Genomic DNA, 18,492 nt, shown 5'->3' with positions numbered 1-18,492 from the left:
CGTGGGCCAATACACCTTCGAAAATAGACACCGAATAATGATGGGAAAAGGGCAAGCTCTCTAAGATTGTCAAGGGGTTTGTGCTTGGCTTTGGTTAGCTTTGTACTTCCCAAGCGCTTAGCACACAGTAAGCACTCAATAATTAAATACGATTGATTGATTGTTAGAGCGGGGCCCGGGAGTGAGGAGGACCTGGGTTCTAGTCCTGGCTCCACCACTTGTTTGCTTTATGATCTTCTGCAGGTCACTTCACTTTTCTGTGCCTCAGGGACAGGGATGTGCAACCTGATTACTTTCCAATAATTCATTCATTCAGTCGTATTGAGTGCTTACAGAGTGCAGAGCACTGTATTAAGCGCTTGGAAAGTACAACACAGCGAGAGAGACAATCGCTGACAACGGGCTCCTGGTCTAAACGGGGCGGAGACAGACATCAAAACAAGTAAACAGGCATCAATATAAATAAACAGAATTCTAGATATATTCATATATACATAATATACATTACCTTGTGTTTACTCCAGTGCTTAGAACAGTGCCTGGCATGTAGTAAGCGCTTAACAGATACCATTAAAAAAAAGTTTAAATGGGGCAGTAATGGTGTTCAATCCACGTGTCGCACGTTTGTTCTCTTTTGATTCATTCAATCGTATTGAGCGCTTACTGTGTGCAGCGCACTGTACTAAGCTCTTGGGAATTACAAGTTGGTAACATATAGATATGGTCCCTACCACTACTGCCTCTCTGCCCAAATTCAGGGTGCTTAATTAACCTTAACGGCATCCTGATAGGTTACATAAGTGATTAATCTTACTCTCCCCAGTTACTTCTCTGGACAGTGATTTTCCTGGCAGCAGAGAGCCTTAATTGGGCCTAGAATTAGTGGAGTTTGGAAACTAGAAACTGAGGCTAAACTCTTGGTTTCAAGCCATTCGTTCTCCTCCACTGTCAGAATGAAAGTGTCCGTCTTATTTGCCCTGTCTCTACGTCACCCTCCCTCTCACCTTTCTCCGCTTCTCACTCTTCCCCATCCTTCCCTTTCGCGTACTTAATAGGCACATCATCCAAGCCCCTCTGTTTCAGACTCATTTTGAATTTGGCTACGGGATAGGTTTCTCTGCCCCATCTGTATTTCACCTAGCTGGGTTTTAATTTTGCAGTTAATGACCAGTCTGGTAACTTAGTCACGTCCGTATTAGCTGGTGGGAGAAGTAGAAGCGAGTGTCAACACAGTCGGTTATTCCGCAGTTTGGGGCCTGACTTGATGCAGTTGTTGCTTTCCTTCCCCAGCAGAATGGCCTGTCAGTCAGTCATCATCATCATCATCAATCGTATTTGTTGAGCGCTTACTATGTGCAGAGCACTGTACTAAGCGCTTGGAAAGTGCAAATTGGCAACATATAGAGACAGTCCCTACCCAACAGTGGGCTCACAGTCTAAAAGGGGGAGACAGAGAACAAAACCAAACATACTAACAAAATAAAATAGAATAGATATGTAGAAATAAATTAAATAAATAAATAAATAGAGTAAAAAAAAAAGTCAGATTTGTTGAGCACTTAACGTGTGCAGGCACTGTACTAAGCACTCGGGAGGGAACAAAATAACAGTTAGTGGACACGATCCCTATCCACATGATGTACATACAGCTCTAATTCTATTTGTTCTGACGATTTGGACACCTGTCTACATGTTTTATTTTGTTATATGTCTCCCCCTTGTAGACTGTGAGCCCGTTGTTGGGTAGGGACTGTCTCTATATGTCGCCAAGTTGTACTTCCCAAGCGCTTAGTACAGTGCTGTGCACACAGTAAGCGCTCAATAAATATGATTGATTGATAGGGACCGTTTCTATATGTTGCCGACTTGTACTTCCCAAGTGCTTAGTCCAGTGCCCTGCACGCAGTAAGCACTCAATAAATACGATTGAATGAATGAATTACAGTCTAGAGGTGGAGACTTGGGAGTCAGAGGATATGTGTTCTAATCCCAGCCCCACCACTTGTCTGCTGTGTGACCTTGGGCAAACTGCTTAACTTCTCTGTGCCTCAGTTACGTCATCTTTAAAATGGGTATTAAGACTGTGAGCCCCATGTGGGACAACCTGATTACCTTGTATCTACCCCAGTGCCTGGCACGTAATCAGCCTTCACAAATACCATTATTATTATTATTATTTGTGAGTTGCCCCATCATTCATTCATTCAGTCGTATTTATTGAGCGCTTACTGTGTGCGGAGCTCATACTTATTATTACCAAAGAAAGAGTCTCAGGTTTCAGATAGCAGTAGTAATCACCCCACCTTCAGCCATATCCATAATTTCTTTTATTGTCTTGTCTCATCCTCTAGGGTTATATTGTACTCTTCCAAGCGCTTAGTATAGTGTTCAGCACCCAGTAAGCACTCAAATATGTTTGATCGATAGTAGCATTTCTAGACTGTGAGCCCACTGTTGGGTAGGGACTGTCTCTATATGTTGCCAACTTGTACTTCCCAAGCGCTTAGTACAGTGCTCTGCACACAGTAAGCGCTCAATAAATACGATTGATTGATTGAGCATCACATGATACAGTGTACTCTACGAGGCCCTCTTTTTAATGGTATTTTTAAGGTGCTTACTGTGGCTCAAGTACTGTTCCAAGTGCTGGGGTAGGTCCAAGACAGCTTGGACACAGTCTCTGGGATGCACAGTTGAAGTGTTGAACCCCCATTTTACAGTTGAGGAAACTGAGGCCCAGAGAAGTGAAGTGACTTGCTCCAGGTCACACAGCAGGCAAGTTCCAGAGGTGAAATGAAAATCCAGGTGCTCTGATTCTTGGGTCCGTGCTCTGACTTTAGAGAAGCAGCGTGGCTCAGCGGAAAGAGCACACAGGTTTGGGAATCAGAGGTCATGGGTTTTAATCCTGGCTCTGCCACATGTCTGCTGTGTGACCTTGGGCAAGTCACTTAACTTCTCTGAGCCTTAGTTACCTCATCTGGAAAATGGGGATTAAGACTGTGAGCCCCATGTGGGACAACCTGATCACCTTGTATCCCCTGAGTGCTTAAAATAGTGTTTTGCACATAGTAAGGCTTAACAGATGCCATCATTATTATTATTATTTGTCTACTGGTTGACCTTAGGCAAGTCACTTCTCTGTGCCACAGCTACCTAATTTTATTCATTTAAATTGATGCTATTGATGCCTGTTTACTTGTTTTGATGTCTGTCCCCCCCCTTCTAGACTGTGAGCCCGTTGTGGGCAGGGATTGTCTCTATTTGTTGCTAAATTGTACTTTCCAAGCGCTTAATACATATTACTCTATTTTTTTTGTGCATATTTATTCTATTTATTTTATTTTGTTAATATGTTTTGTTTTGTTCTCTGTCTCCCCCTTCTAGACTGTGAGCCCACTGTTAGGTAGGGACCGTCTCTATATGTTGCCAACTTGTACTTCCCAAGCGCTTAGTACAGTGCTCTGCACACAGTAAGCGCTCAATAAATACGATTGAATGAAAGAATGAATGAATGCTCTGCACACGGTAAATGCTCAATAAATACAATTGAATGAATGAGTTTGTAAAATGGGGTTGGAGACTCAGAGCCCCACGTGACACGGGGATTGTGTCCAACCCTGTATCCACCCCAGCGCTTCGTACAGTGCCCAGAACTCAGTAAGCGCATAATAAATACAATAATTATTATTATTTCCACTAGGCCACACTGCTTCTCACTTGGGAAATACGGAATAACGAATCGGTCAATCAATCAGTGATTTTTATTGCACGTTTTCTGTGTGCAGAGCACTGTTCTAAGTGCCTGGGAGAGTACAATAAAGCAGGGTCGGAAGCCATGTTCCCTGCCCGTAACAAGCAATGATAGCCCACAAGGAGGTTATAGTCTAATGGAGAACACAGACAAAGGATCTTTACAAAAACTTTTTAAATAGGTAAATTGACTGGACAAATGTAGCATGGCATATTGGCAAGAGCACGGGCTTGAGAGCCAGAGGACGTGGGTTCTAATCCTGCCTCCGCCACTTGTCTATTTTATTTTGTTAGTATGTTTGGTTTTGTTCTCTGTCTCCCCCTTCTAGACTGTGAGCCCACTGTTGGGTAGGGACTGTCTCTATATGTTGCTAGCTTGTACTTCCCAAGCGCTTAGTACAGTGCTCTGCACACAGTAAGCGCTCAATAAATACGATTGATTGATTGTCTGCTGTGTGACCTTGGGCAAGCCGCTTAACTCCTCTGGGCCTCAGTTACCTCATCTGTAAAATGGGGATTGAGACTGTGAACCTCAAGTGGGACAATCTGATTACCCTGTAACTACCGCAGCGCTTAGGGCAGTGCTTGGCATATAGTAAGTGCTTAACAAATATTATAATCATTATTATTAGTATTATTGTATGCACGAATGATACAGGGTGTGTTTAAGGGACAGGGCCGAGCGTGAGTGAGGGAACGGAGGTGGGAGAGATGAGAACGAGGTTCACTCAATCGAGAGTGAACCTCTCGACTGAGTGAACCTGTATATATGTATATATGTATATATATATATACACATATATATGTATATATATATACATATACATGTATACATATATACATATATATGTATATATACATATGCATATATATGTGTATATATGTATATATGTATATACACACATATATGTATATATATACATATACATGTATACATATATACATATATACATGTATATGTATATATATACATATGCATATATATGTGTGTGTGTGTGTGTGTGTGTGTGTATATATATATATATATATATATATATATATATATATACAGGTGAGTGAACCTGTATATATGTATATGTGTTTGTACATATTTATTACTCTATTTATTTATTTATTTTATTTGTACATATCTATTCTATTTATTTTGTTTTGTTAGTATGTTTGGTTTTGTTCTCTGTCTCCCCCTTTTAGACTGTGAGCCCACTGTTGGGTAGGGACTGTCTCTATATGTTACCAATTTGTACTTCCCAAGCGCTTAGTACAGTGCTCTGCACATAGTAAGCGCTCAGTAAATACGATTGATGATGGTGATGATGAGAGCTTACTGTGTGCAGAGCACTGTTATACGCGCTTGGGAGAGTACAATACAACAGTAATATATGATACACAGCAGTACAGCTGGAAGGTTGGCTGGGGAAAAGTGAAGAAGTGAGTTGGGGAATAATAATAATGGCATTTGTTAAGCGCTCACTATGGGCGAAGCACTGTTCAAAATGAGGAGACCAGATGTTGGAGAGCCTTGAAATAAATTGCGAGGGGTTTTTTGTTTGATGTGAAGAGACGCAGAAAGCGGGGGGCAGGTTCGGAGGATAGGAGCGATGAGAGTCGAGTGATGCTTTAGAGATTGGAGTGGGGAGAGGTTGGAGGCCAAGAGACTGGTGAGGAGCCTTAATTCAATAGTCTGAATGGCACAAGGAGGTATTGGAGCGTGACTGTGAGCCCGTTGTGGGGTCGGGACCGTCTCTATATGTCGCCAACTTGTACTTCCCAAGCGCTTAGTACACTGCTCTGCACACAGCAGGCGCTCAGTAAATACGACTGAATGAACGAGTGAATGGAGGCTCCAGTGTAATACTGTCACTCTGTCTAAAGTATAAATTAAGTTGGCTCTGACCTAAGTCTTTCTGTGGAAATCTGAGGGGAAAGGGCTTAATTTAGGACCATTTGAGAAGCTGGAAGCGCCATAATGATGTTGTTGTTTCTTTATAAAAGGTTTCTTTTCTATCTACAACGCAGCCTGTTACAATCAGAATGTATAAACAAGCCTAGCATTAAATGGGACAGATCTCTTTTAATTGGGGCCACCCTGTATGGGCCACTTTATTTTTCATGTGGAAAGAACTGCTGAGCAACCTCCTTCAATATTTGTTAACATGGTCAACCACTAAATTCAAGTTTACGTGTGGCGGGTAAACAGAAAGATTGTGTGAAATATGCCAAGTGTAGAACTTTCTGAAACAGCGGTGCGGGAGAGATGGGAGGAAAAGCCGAAGGGCTTTTATTTATTGGTTTTAACTTGGAGGAGTCTGCAAAAGTGATTGTGCCTTTTGGGAAATGGAGGCTTCTTTTCTTTCCTTTGAACTGGGCTGTTCCGCAGGGCAGAAATATGTGCTTTTAGAGCTGAGGGTTTTAGGAAAAGACACAACTACAACATTATTGCGGCCGTTTGGTATATCGAGATAAGTCTACAATTTGAGATTGTTTTGTGGAATGGTTAACAGGTGACTAAAATAGGAAATGGAAATTTACTTGAGCTTTTCTTGGATTCTGTAATAGTCCTCTCTCCCTCCTTTCTGTCTCTCCCTTTCTCTCTTTCTCTCCCCCCCCCCTCCTTTCTCTCTTTTTCCCCCCATTATGATTGTTCTGATTTTCTTACCAAAAAAGCCAAAGAATAAAGCCCAGGAAAGCCTTCAGGGCTTTGACCCCAATTGTACCCCAGTCCGTGTAAAACTACTTCCAGTCCATTATAGCAAAGTTGGGTCCTATCGGACCCGTGCAGTGCTGACCTCACCTCACCTTCACCATCCCGAGGTCGGCTCAGGCATAATAAATTGTCTAATCCAAACTCAAAATCCAAATTAGGTTCCTTGGATTTCAGAGGATGGATGGTTTGGTTGAGAGAAACCCAAATTGGGAACAACCAACATGGATTTCTATTTCTATTAATTAATTAATGATGGCTTGTATTAAGCGTGGTGTGCAAAGCACTGTTCTAAGCGCTGAGGAGGTTACAAGGCTCCACCACAGTTGCACTTGGTCTTGGAGAAATAGAGGTATGAAGAGATTAGAACTTGTCCATCTGCACAATATCCACAGTTTATAATAATAATAATAATAATGATGGCATTTATTAAGCGCTTACTATGTGCAAAGCACTGTTCTAAGCGCTGGGGAGGTTACAAGGTGATCAGGTTGTCCCACATGGGGCTCACAGTCTTAATCCCCATTTTACAGATGAGGTAACTGAGGCCCAGAGAAGTGAAGCGACTTGCCCAAAGTTGCACAGCTAACAAGTGGTGGAGCTGGGATTTGAACCCATGACCTCTGACTCCAGAGCCCGTGCTCTTTCCACTGAGCCACGCTGCTTCTCTATATAGTTTATAATTCAAAGGGTTACAGAGTGATTTTTTTTGGAGGGGAGCAGGGGAGGGAGTGGTTATTTACAAACCTTTAGATTCCAATGCCAAAGTGGTGTCTTCTGTGGTATGCAAAACGGCTTTCTGATCTGGAACATGACCCCTTTTACTTGGAATTTGGCTATCGTCTTTGCCAAAATGGTCTCAGGGCGATTACCATAAATCTGATCACTTGGAAGGAACAAATACCATTTTTAAAAATGATTTGATTCCAAATCATCTATTCTCCTTCCACCTAGCCTTTCTGAAAAAGGACAATGTTGTAAGACCTCAGTGGTGTTTATGGCAGTGAAAACCAGGTAGCCTAGAGGCGGACGTTACTGTAAGTTTTTGGACCTTCCCTTGAACTCTTAAACTATTATGATTTCATGACGTTCGCGTCATCAGAATGCCTGCCTTTCATAAAGCCTGGGTCTTGATTGTTCCCGATGACCAATAGAGGAGCAATTTTCTTATTTGTTCCATTTTACCATTGTAAGAGTATAATTAATTTGGGTTTTAGCTGTGTGTATAATTTTTTCTTGAGTTTACTGGTCACCTTTAAGCCCGATAAATGCCGATCCTAGTGCTGGAAAGAGTTGTAGGTTTATTTATTTATTTATTTTTTGAGAGAAAAAGGCTTCTGCGTGCTTCTGATTAAGCGCATGGAAATAATGATGAACAGTGTGAGTAGTTCTGGAATTTTTTTTTTCTTTTGAAGTCACTGACCAGACACCTCTTCTGTTGTGTCTTCTTGTTTTTATGGTTATGTTATCTAGGTCTTTAGACTTCTGTACTCTATTACCACTTGACTGGACTTAAATTTGAGAGTCCATGTGAAAATTTTATCCACATCAGAACAAAGCAGCCTGTTTGCTTACAGGCGATAAACAAATGTCTCAGAACAAAGCCCGCACTATGGAGTTAACGCCATAAGCGTTATGTTGGATCAGTAAAGTCCAGGGTAATTCAGATCTGGTTATTTCAGGGAACACTCCAGCTTGTGAACCTCAGCGAAAGTTGGGAGCCAGGAGGAAAATCCTCTTGCTGAAAGTTCCTAGGTTTGGGATCCAGAGTCGGCCTGCTCTTTTTCAGCAAATGATGATGTTATCGGGGGATGATATCTTTATTATTATTATTGCTAATAATAATAATACTGTTATTATTTGTTAAGCACTTACTGTGTGCCATTTGTACCTTGATCAGTGGTTTGGGAGACTCTTGTTAAAATGAACCTTCCCCCAACGGTGTATAGGTGGCCCGTTTCCATCGATTCTAACAAGTTTCTTTTGTTTCTCTTTGTCTTTTCCAAGATGGTTTCACCCAAATATCACTGGAGTGGAGGCAGAGAATTTACTGCTGACGAGAGGAGTTGATGGCAGTTTCTTGGCTAGGCCCAGCAAGAGTAATCCAGGCGACTTCACACTTTCAGTTAGGTAAGTTGATCTTCATAAAGGGGGAATTTTCCAGGTAGAAAACATTGCTCTACTGTCTCTTGTTTTCTTCTTAAATAACCCTGGATGGAGAGATCGGAACCAACAGAAAATCAGATCTGCACAGATGGCTGCCCTGAGGGTGAACAAAACCGTTTTGGGGTTCTGCCTGTGTCCCACTGATGGCAGCCCGAGTCCGGAACCTTCTCGATGGCAGCCACGCAGGGAATGACCAGGAACTGGTACCGACACAGACCAAAGCTCCAGGCCCGGGCAGAACGGCAGATTCACCTAAGGCATTTGGGAAGCGTGGTTGAGGGAAGCGGCATGGAAGCAGGAATGCAGCATGCCATACTGGATATAGCACAGGCCTGGAAATGGGAAGGTCCTGGGTTCTAATCCGGGATGGCTTTGCCACTTGTCCGCCGTGGGACCTTAGGCAAGTCACTTGACTTCCCGGTGCCTCAGTTACCTCATCTGTAAAATGGGCAGTAAGACTGGGAGCCCCATGTGAGACAGGGACTATGTCCAACCCGCTTTGCTTGTATCCACCCCAGGGCTCAGTACAGTGCCTGGAACATAGTAAGCGCTTAACGAACATCGTTATTATTATTCTTACTGAAGGTCATGGGGACTTAGTTTATTCAGAAGGAAGATAGGGATGATGCTCCTTTTGTTTCCAAACTCTGAGGACAAAAGATATAGGCAGCCAAGAATTAGAACCCAGCAAATGAGACCTTCTCTTCAAGTAGTGGTATTTATTGAGTCCTTACTGTTTGCAGAGTATCATTAACATCAGTGGTATTTATCTCAATAAATACTAAGTATTTGGGACAATACCACAGAGTTGGTAGACACTTGCTCTGTCCACAACGAGTTTACAGTCTAGCGGAGGGTACAGACATTAATATATATAATTTATAGAATACTGCACTAAGCTCTTTGGAAAGGACAATACATATAGGTGGGAAACGTGATTCATGTTCCAGTCGGGGGAACTTAAAGTCTGTGGAGCCTCACAGTGCTGGATCTTGGTTCTGCTGTACTTTTTCCTGTCCCTCACCTCATCAGAAAATCTTCCTAATTAAATTTTCTATAAGTTTGATTTTTCTGCATCCCCTCCCCCCAAAAAGATGGAACCTGAATAGTCATTCAAATGCCTGAAAAATTGTAAACAAGAAAGATATTTTCTTTCCTAAAGCTACTCCTCCTACTTTTCCCATCAAAGATTGGGACTATTTGCCCTCTCCCAGAAGCTTGCACACCTGGTTTCATCTTTGGCTTTTCAATCTTTCGTTTTTGCGAGTTAGTTGGTCTCTGAGTCCTCTGAAATGTCAGCAATTGGCGTTTGAGCGCTTATTGTGTGTTGAGCACCGTACTAAACACTTGGGAGGGAACGATACAATAGAGTAAGTAAACTTACGCAACCTTGATCCTGTCTATCTTGCTGCCGACCTTTCAGCCATATAATAATAATAATAATGATGGCATTTATCAAGCGCTTACTATTTGCAAAGCACTGTTCTAAGCGCTGGGGAGGTTACAAGGTGATCAGGTTGTCCCACGGGGGGCTCACAGTATTAATCCCCATTTTAACAGTTGAGGTAACTGAGGCACAGAGAAGTTCATTGACTTGCCCAAAGTCACACAGCTGACAATTGGCAGACTGGGGATTTGAACCCATGACCTCTGACTCCAAAGCCCGGGCTCTTTCCACTAAGCCACGCTGCTTCTCCATCTGCCTCGGTTCTGGAACGCCCTCCTTCTTCATATCCAACAGACAATTATTCTCTCCAACTTACAAGCTTTACTGAAGGCACATCTCCCCCAAGAAGCCTTCCCTGACTAAGCCCTCATTTCCTCTTTTCCCACTCCCTTATGCGTGGTCCCGACTCGCTACCTTTATTCATCCACCCCCCCAGCCCCAAAACATTCATGTACGTATCTGTAATTTATTTATATTCATGTCTGTTTCCCCCTCTAGACCGTGAGCTGGTTGTGAGCAGGGAATGTGGTTGTCAACTGTTATTTTGTACTCTTCTAAGCACTTAGTGCAGCATTCTGCGCACAGCAAATGCCCAGTAAATACGATTGATTGATTGTAAACCCAATCCCTGCCCTGCCCACAGGGAGTTTACAGACTAGAGTGGGGAGACAGACATTAAAACAAATTAGAGATGGATATGTCCATTAGTGCTGTGGGGCTGAAGGGCGAGTGAATATCAGAGTGCTTAAGCGGTACAGACCCAAGTGCCTGGGCGATGCCGAAGGCAATAGGGAGGGGAAATCTGGGGTTAGTCAGGGAAGGCTTCTTGGAGGAGATGTCATTTCAGTGGGGCTTTGAAGATGGGGAGAGTAGTGTTCTGTCAGATATGGAGGGGGAGGGAATTCCAGGCCAGAGGGAGGATGTGGGCAAGGGGTTAGTGGAGAGAAAAATGAGATCGCACTACTGCGAATAGGTTGGCAGACTATATCCTAGGTGCGCCTTTTCCTCCATCCTTACCGTGGGTCACGTTTTCTCCACCTCCTGGCAGGAGCCTCTAGTCTCTCCCCTTTCAGTTTATCCTACAATTAACTGCCCTGCCTAATTGAACTTTCCAAGCGCTTAGTACAGTGCTCTGCACACAGTAAGCGCTCAATAAATATGATGGAATTGAATGAATGAATGGCTATCTTTGTTAAAGACTCAGGGTGCATCACTCCTCTCTTCAAAAGCCTCCACTGTCTATCCATTTTTCTCTTCGCCAGACAGAAACTCCTTAACCGTTGGATTTAAGGCCGCCCAATGTCTCCTTACTTTTCTGCTCTCCGATCTCACCACACCCCAACTCTCATTCTTTGCTTCTGTCAAGCCAACCTTCTTTCTAATTGTACCCCTTTGTTGACCATTCTTTCTGACCACTGCACCCAGCTTCCTCTTGTCTGGCATTATCTCTCCCTCCAAATCTGACAAGCCACATCTCGACCCCACCTTCAAAATTCTTCAAAAAAAAAATGCAGCTTCTTACAGAAGGTAATAATAATAATAGTAATGATGGTGTTTAAGTGCTTACTGTGTGCCGAGCACCGGTCTAAGCGCTAGGGGAGATACTAGGTAATCAGGTTTTCCCACGTGGGGCTCACAGTCTTAATCCCCATTTTTCGGATGAGGGAACTGAGGCACCAAGAAGTGAAGTGACTTGCCCAAAGTCTCACGGCTGACACGTGGCGGAGCCAGGATTAGAACTCAAGGCCTCTGACTCCCAAGCCCGTGCTCTTTCCACTAAGCCACGTCCCTAACAAATCCCCTGCAGTGTTAGCCCATCACTCATGTATGACTGCCTATTTGTTTGAATTGCCTTTTTTTAATTAGTTGTACGCTTATTCTTGTTATAAGATTATGTTTGCCGTTTATCTCCGTGTTACCCATTAATTGTAAGGTCCTCAAGCACAGGAACCTTGCATTTTGCTACTATTATATATTTCCAAGTATCTTGTCCACTGCTCTGCCCACATTAGTAGCTGGAAAAAACTTTCAGAGCCTTGGGGTTGTCACATCTCTTTTTCATTCATTCATTCCATCATATTACTGAGCGCTTACTTGGAAAGTACAATTCAGCAGCAGAGACAATCCCCACCCACATCAGGCTCACAGTTTAGAAGGGGGGGACAGACATCAAAACAAGTAAACAGACATCAATATAGATAGAACTGTAGGTATATACACATCATTAATAAAATAAATAGAATTATAAATATGTACATGTGTACACACAAGTGCTGCGGGGAGGGGGGTAGAGCAGAGGGAGTGAGGGCGATGGCGAGGGGAAGGGGAGCAGAGGACAAGGGGAACTTAGTCTGGGAAGGCCTCCTGGAGGAGGAAAGCTTTCAGTATATAATAATAATACATTTTCGTAGGTTGAGTGGTTCCTTCCAGGATTTTTCAGACCTCTAAACTTCTAGGCAGGGATTATATTTTGGGGGGTTTGAGGTGCTTACTGCGATCCATACTCTTCAAAGGTGGCCCAATATTGGATGATGATCACTGTCAGAAAAAACAAAAACCTTTCTCCTTATAGAAATATTACATAAAGTTTAATATTCCACCTTTTCTGATGGGAAAAATTTTGGATTCATTTCACTCTAGCTGCTAAGAATAGGATTATTTTCTCTCCCAACCACCAAGAATTTTTTTTAAAAGCTTCTATGGATCAGAGACTGGGGAGACTATTTTTTTGCTTCTTGTTCTTAATCTAAAATGATCAGTTGCACTTAACTCTTGTCACCAAAAGATATTAAAGCTATTGTCTCAACTGGTACTTAAATGTTCAGCACTCTTGCGAGAGAGCTGTTTCGTCCAATGGATGCCACACTAGAATGAGCTGCCCTATTCATGTTAGAATACTTATCCATGTCAGTTTTGGTGAAATTTAATATTTAGAATGAAATCCCTTTTAACCAGGTTAACCTCTTTCTCTCTCTGTGTGAATGAACTGCTTTAGGCGAAATGGAGCTGTCACCCACATCAAAATTCAAAATACTGGGGATTACTACGATCTCTATGGAGGAGAGAAGTTTGCCACGTTGGCTGAATTAGTGCAGTACTACATGGAACATCATGGGCAGCTGAAAGAGAAGAATGGAGACGTTATTGAGCTCAAGTATCCACTGAACTGTGCAGATCCTACCTCAGAAAGGTCAGTGAAACACGCTACAGTGAAAACTAAAATGTATCGCACTTCATAATGCACATGTAAAACAATTGTGGCTCGAGAGACAGGCCAAATCTGCCTCCTTAACTGTGAATTTATTGTTAGCAATCAACTCATGGTATTTATTGAGTGCTTACTTTGTGCAGAGCACTGTACTAAGAGCTTGGGAGAGTACAGTACAACAAAATTAGCAGACACGTCCCCTGTGCCCCTAATGAATTTACAGTTTTGGCAGGGAGACAGGCATGTATATGAATAAATAAGTAATTTATAGCACAATTTAAAGATATTCTTTCATTCAGTTGTATTTATTGAGTGCTTACAGTGTGCAGAGCACTGTACTAAGTGCTTGGGAAGTACAAGTTGGCAACTTATAGGGCCGGTCCCTACCCAACAACGGGCTCACAGTCTAGAAGGGGGAGACAGACAGCAAAACAAAACATGTGGACAGGTGTCAAGTCATCAGAATAAATAGAAATAAAGCTAGATGCACGTCATTAACAAAATAAATAGAATAGTAAATATGTACAAGTAAAATAGAGTAATAAATCTGTACAGAATTGGATGATGTTGGAAGATATGTACACAAGTGCTGTGGGGTTGGGGTTTGGGCGAATATCAAATGTCCAAAGGGCACAAATCCAAGCGCTTAGATGACGCAGAGGGGAGAGCGAGCCGGGGAAAAGAGGGCTTAGTCGGGGAAGGCCTCTTGGAGTAGATGTGAAGACGTGTTAGCCAAAGAGAAAATTACAGGCCTGTGTTGACCTAACACCAAATTCTCCCAAAATCCTTTTGATTACAGCGGCTTCTAGCTAATTGGCAAATTAGCTACTGGCGAATAGGGATGTCCCAAAATATTTCCATTTGTATTCGATACACTCAGTAATTAAGGGATTTATTAGTTGAAGTCCAAATTTTTGTTGCGATGTACTACAAAAATAAATGTATTGCTCCGTGGTAATCCACTTGACTGGTTATTCAGCCTCACTGCCAACAGATGTCAGTTTAACCACAAAAGTGGAAAAAGTAGGAACATCAAAGGCCTGGCTGGTTCCATCATCCGGATTTGTAGATGATATTCCACAAAGAAATAAAGGAATACTTTGGCTCAAGAGAGACCTTACTGACATTGTGCGATGCGTTAGATGAGAAAGGTCATTTAAACCCTAGGAGGGTAACTATGGGCAGGGTTGAAACTTTAGTTGCTGAATGCTGGGGATTTTTATTTATTTATTTGAAACAGCAGCAGATAGTATCGAAATCCCTATATTTCCAAAATTCCCTTTGGGTGGATTTAAAGCCACTGAATCAGCTTTGCATACTGCACATTTTTATGCTTTTGTATCTACAGCGTCTTCTCAGAGCTGTCTTTTCCTGCAGTATTTTTTCAGTCTTATTTATTCAGTTGTATTTTTTGAGAGCTTACTGTGTGCAGAGCACCGTACTAAGCGCTCGGAAAGCACAATTTGGCAACAGAGACAATCCCTACCCAACAAAAGGCTCACAGTCCAGAAGTGGGGAGACAGACAACAAAATAAAACAAATGAGTAGCCAGCCATCAATAGCCTCAATATAAATAAATAGAATTATAGATACGTGCACATCCTTAGTAAAATAAATAGAATAATAAATATGTATGTTTGTACTTAAGTGCTTTGGGGCCGGGAGGGTGGTAGAACAGAGGGAGGGAGTAGGGGCGATGGGGAGGGGAGGAAGAGCAGAGGAAAAGGAGGGCTCAGTCTGGGAAGGGGGGAATTGTGCTAGTTTGGCAGATGAGAGGAGCGAGGGCATTCCAGGCCGGAGGTAGGACTTTGCTCTGCACACAGTAAGTGCTCAATAAATACGATTGATTGATTGATTGACTTGGGCTAGGGGTCAACGGCAGGACAGGCGAGAACGAGGCCCAGTGAGGAGGTTAGTGACAGAGGAGCGGAGTGTGCGGGCTGGGCTGGAGAAGGAGAGAAGGGAGGTGAGGTAAGAGGGGGCAAGGGGTTGGAGAGCTTCGAAGCCAATAGTGAGGAGTTTTTGCTTCATACGAAGGTTGATAGGCAACCACTGGAGATTTTTGAGGATGGGGTGACACGCCCAGAGCATTTCTGTAGAAAGATAATCCGGGCAGCAGAGTGAAGTATAGACTGAGGTGGGGAGAGTATCACTGGAGGTTTCAGATTACCCTGTAAGGTCACTGATGATGCATTTATTTTCTTCATTTTTTTTGACTCTTCAGCTTTTATGGAGTACCCAGATTCTTTACAAAGCTCCTGGGAGAAAGATACTATGTTAAAATGGTAGCCTATGGTTCATTGGTTAATCTCGTCTACAAATTAAAGTAGTCAGGCTGGAGAAGTTGACCGCAAATTTGGAAAGTTCTGAAACACGGATTGGGAAATGTGGCATCATTTGGAAGGACTGGCTTTTTATTGTCTTCATGATGCCAGCCAGTCCTCCGGTGTATAAAGCTACCCATTAGCAAAGCTGCCTATTAGCAAGCAAAATATTTTAGTAGGAGCATTAAGTAGGAGGATTAATTATTTCCTGGAGGATTATTTAATACACTGGAATATTTTAGATACTGAGAGAATTGAGGTCCATATCTGCCTGAAGGAAACATGTCAGGGGGCCAAGATTATATCTCACCCTGACCTGAGCAGGATTTGGGGTTTTTTTCCAGGCTGTTTGCATCTCCCGGTAGGCGTTCCTGATCTGTGCCCAAGTTTGCCTGCCCCTTTATCAGTCATTACCCATCATGGTATTTATTGGTGCTCCTGCAACAGTTGCTACCGATCCCCGCTTTGGACTCTGGTTTGACTTTGCCGCTCTTCTGTCACTCAACTTTCCTGAGTGCTCTAGGGTCTCAGACCGATTCCACCCCCCTGCCGCTCCAATTCCTTTCTTCTCATCCCTACTGATCTTACTCCTCCTTTTCCCATCCCTCTAACTCTGCTCTGGTTCCTGCCTTACCCATGCTTAACCCTTTCTAACCGTGATTGGGAACCCCCTCCCAGCCACCCAGAACACCCGGCAACTTCCTTTTCACGTATGTATTTACTCTCCCAAGTGCGTAGTACGGTGCTTTGCACACAATAAGAAATCAATAAATACTAATGAATGAATGAAGATGGATCAAAAGGTTTTCTTTCATTTATTTAAAGTGTTGGATTGGTGGGGGGAAAAAGTGGTCGATCTCCATTTCTGAAAGGTGGAGAAATTCTGGGGAGAAATGAAAAATAATCCCAGAGTATTTACGATAACGTGTTAGATGTTACAATACGTGTTAGATTTACAATAACGTTTTAGACTGTGAGCCCACTGTTGGGTAGGGACTGTCTCTATATGTTGCCAATTTGTACTTCCCAAGCGCTTAGTACAGTGCTCTGCACATAGTAAGCGCTCAATAAATACGATTGATGATGATGAAGATGATGATGTTCTAGAGATTTTTCTGCCTATCCTTAATTCGCTCTGGCGTCTCTTCTTTATTTGGATTGCGAAGCCTTCATTCAAGAGAGCAGACCTTTGGAAAACCGAACCTTTCATCTTTTGTAACAGTTTGAAGAAGATTTCTAAAGGACATGTATAGGTGGAAGTAAAACCTGATCCTCGCTCTGATATTTTGATTTATTTTAATTTTAGGTGGTTCCACGGGCACCTCTCTGGGAAGGAAGCAGAGAAACTGTTAACTGAGAAAGGAAAGCATGGAAGCTTCCTTGTTCGTGAAAGCCAGAGTCATCCAGGAGACTTTGTTCTCTCCGTCCGCACGGGGGATGATAAAGGAGAGAGTAATGATGGCAAATCTAAAGTTACTCATGTCATGATTCGCTGTCAGGTAAATCCCTCAATTAGCTTTTTGTTTATTGGAATTGGAGTCCCTGCTGTGATGGCCTGGGCCCTGCAGATGCCTGGGTTGTATTCGATCTGCTCATTTGGTTTGGGCAATATTGCCTTTGCAGTACAATGTTTGTTCGAATTGATCATTTCAAAATACTGTTACACTTTTTATTTTTTGTCTGTCTCTGGCAGATTGAATCTTGCATCAGTGAATCTTCTCTCACCCTGCAGTACCTAATATGTTTGTGTTTGATTGCATCTAAAATCCTTTTCAAGGCCTCAGCTGCCAAAGTTGTTGATCACAAATCCTTCTTAGGTTTGTTGGGGTCTGCTCTGGGACTGTATATGCCTCTCTACAAGCAGACTACCTGCATTTAGACTGCTGTGGATTGAACTTGTCATTTTCATTCTATTTGAAATTTGGTCTGACAATGGAGATCGGTTCTTTCCTTTTGTTTTAATAAGCAATAAAAATCATAATGATGAATTATAAGTGCTTACCCCATGCCAAGCACTGTACTAAGCCCTAGGGGTAGATGTAAGATAATCAGGTGGGACGTGGTCCCTTTTCCAGATGGGCTTCCCAGTTTAGACAGGAGGGAGAACAGGTATTTAATCCCCATTTTACAGGTGAGCAAAGGGAGACACAGACAGGTGGAGCGACTTGCCCAAGGTCACACAGCAGGCAAGAGGCAGAGCTGGAATTGGAACCCACGTCCCCTGATTCCCAGGCCATGTTGCTACTTGGTGAATTACTGAGCAATGGATGTTACTGTTTTACTTTAACTACACTATCATCCAAGATGCCTACCTGCCTGACTAAAGGACCCATCATTTCAAATTTATTGCATAGTTTCTCATGCTTTGTCTCTTCTAAGTTTTCACTCCACTTTTGTTATGTCCCTGGAAAATCTGTTCTGCTCTGCTAATGTAAGCAGCGTCATCTTCGAACCGCAGGACAAGTCTGCAACTACTGTCCTGATCCAGATATTTCATTCATACAAAATTCTGTGTGATAGCCAACCTGCATTTTCTTATTTTCATCTCATCATTTCCAGTTTTATTCATCATGAAGCCGTTTTTCCCTCCTTTGAGTTTACATAGTTCAGAAATATTCTCTCTCCCACTCCCTATGCCCCAGCCAAAATAGCTACTCGCTCTTTGCAAATACGCATTTTTATTGTTTGAAGAGTAAAGAATGGTGGTTTTCATTTATCTATTACCTTACGACCTTTAGGTGCAGAGTACAAATAGGGCAAGTAAATATTTTGAATTTTGCCTGCAAAAATGTTCACATTCTGAGCATTAGTCCTGCTACTCTTTCCTGTTGGGTCATGCCCTTCAATTCTTAGTATTGTTTCCTTTGTATTGCCCCAATTTTTGTCCTCATCTTTC

At 42.6% G+C, this 18,492-nt stretch overlaps 2 protein-coding genes across 2 annotated transcripts in view; one reads left to right on the top strand and one right to left on the bottom strand.

Annotated features, from left to right (window-relative positions):
- Positions 1-7,279, bottom strand: part of RPL6 (ribosomal protein L6) — a 61,204-nt gene extending 53,925 nt beyond the window's left edge. Inside the window, exon 1 of the mRNA XM_038763844.1 lies at positions 7,199-7,279. Within this exon, the coding sequence (XP_038619772.1) occupies positions 7,199-7,264 (66 nt within the window). The 5' untranslated portion in view covers positions 7,265-7,279. The remainder of the gene's footprint in view (positions 1-7,198) is intronic.
- Positions 1-18,492, top strand: part of PTPN11 (protein tyrosine phosphatase non-receptor type 11) — an 82,026-nt gene that overhangs the window by 15,831 nt on the left and 47,703 nt on the right. The window contains exons 2-4 of the mRNA XM_038763843.1: positions 8,459-8,581; positions 13,060-13,254; positions 16,903-17,095. Coding sequence (XP_038619771.1) covers positions 8,459-8,581; positions 13,060-13,254; positions 16,903-17,095 — 511 coding nt within the window. The remainder of the gene's footprint in view (positions 1-8,458; positions 8,582-13,059; positions 13,255-16,902; positions 17,096-18,492) is intronic.

Source organism: Tachyglossus aculeatus, chromosome 21, assembly GCF_015852505.1.
Source record: "Tachyglossus aculeatus isolate mTacAcu1 chromosome 21, mTacAcu1.pri, whole genome shotgun sequence".
Classification (NCBI taxonomy): domain Eukaryota; kingdom Metazoa; phylum Chordata; class Mammalia; order Monotremata; family Tachyglossidae; genus Tachyglossus; species Tachyglossus aculeatus.
Note: the sequence above shows the minus strand (reverse complement) of the source record. Positions and strands in the feature narration are given on the sequence as shown.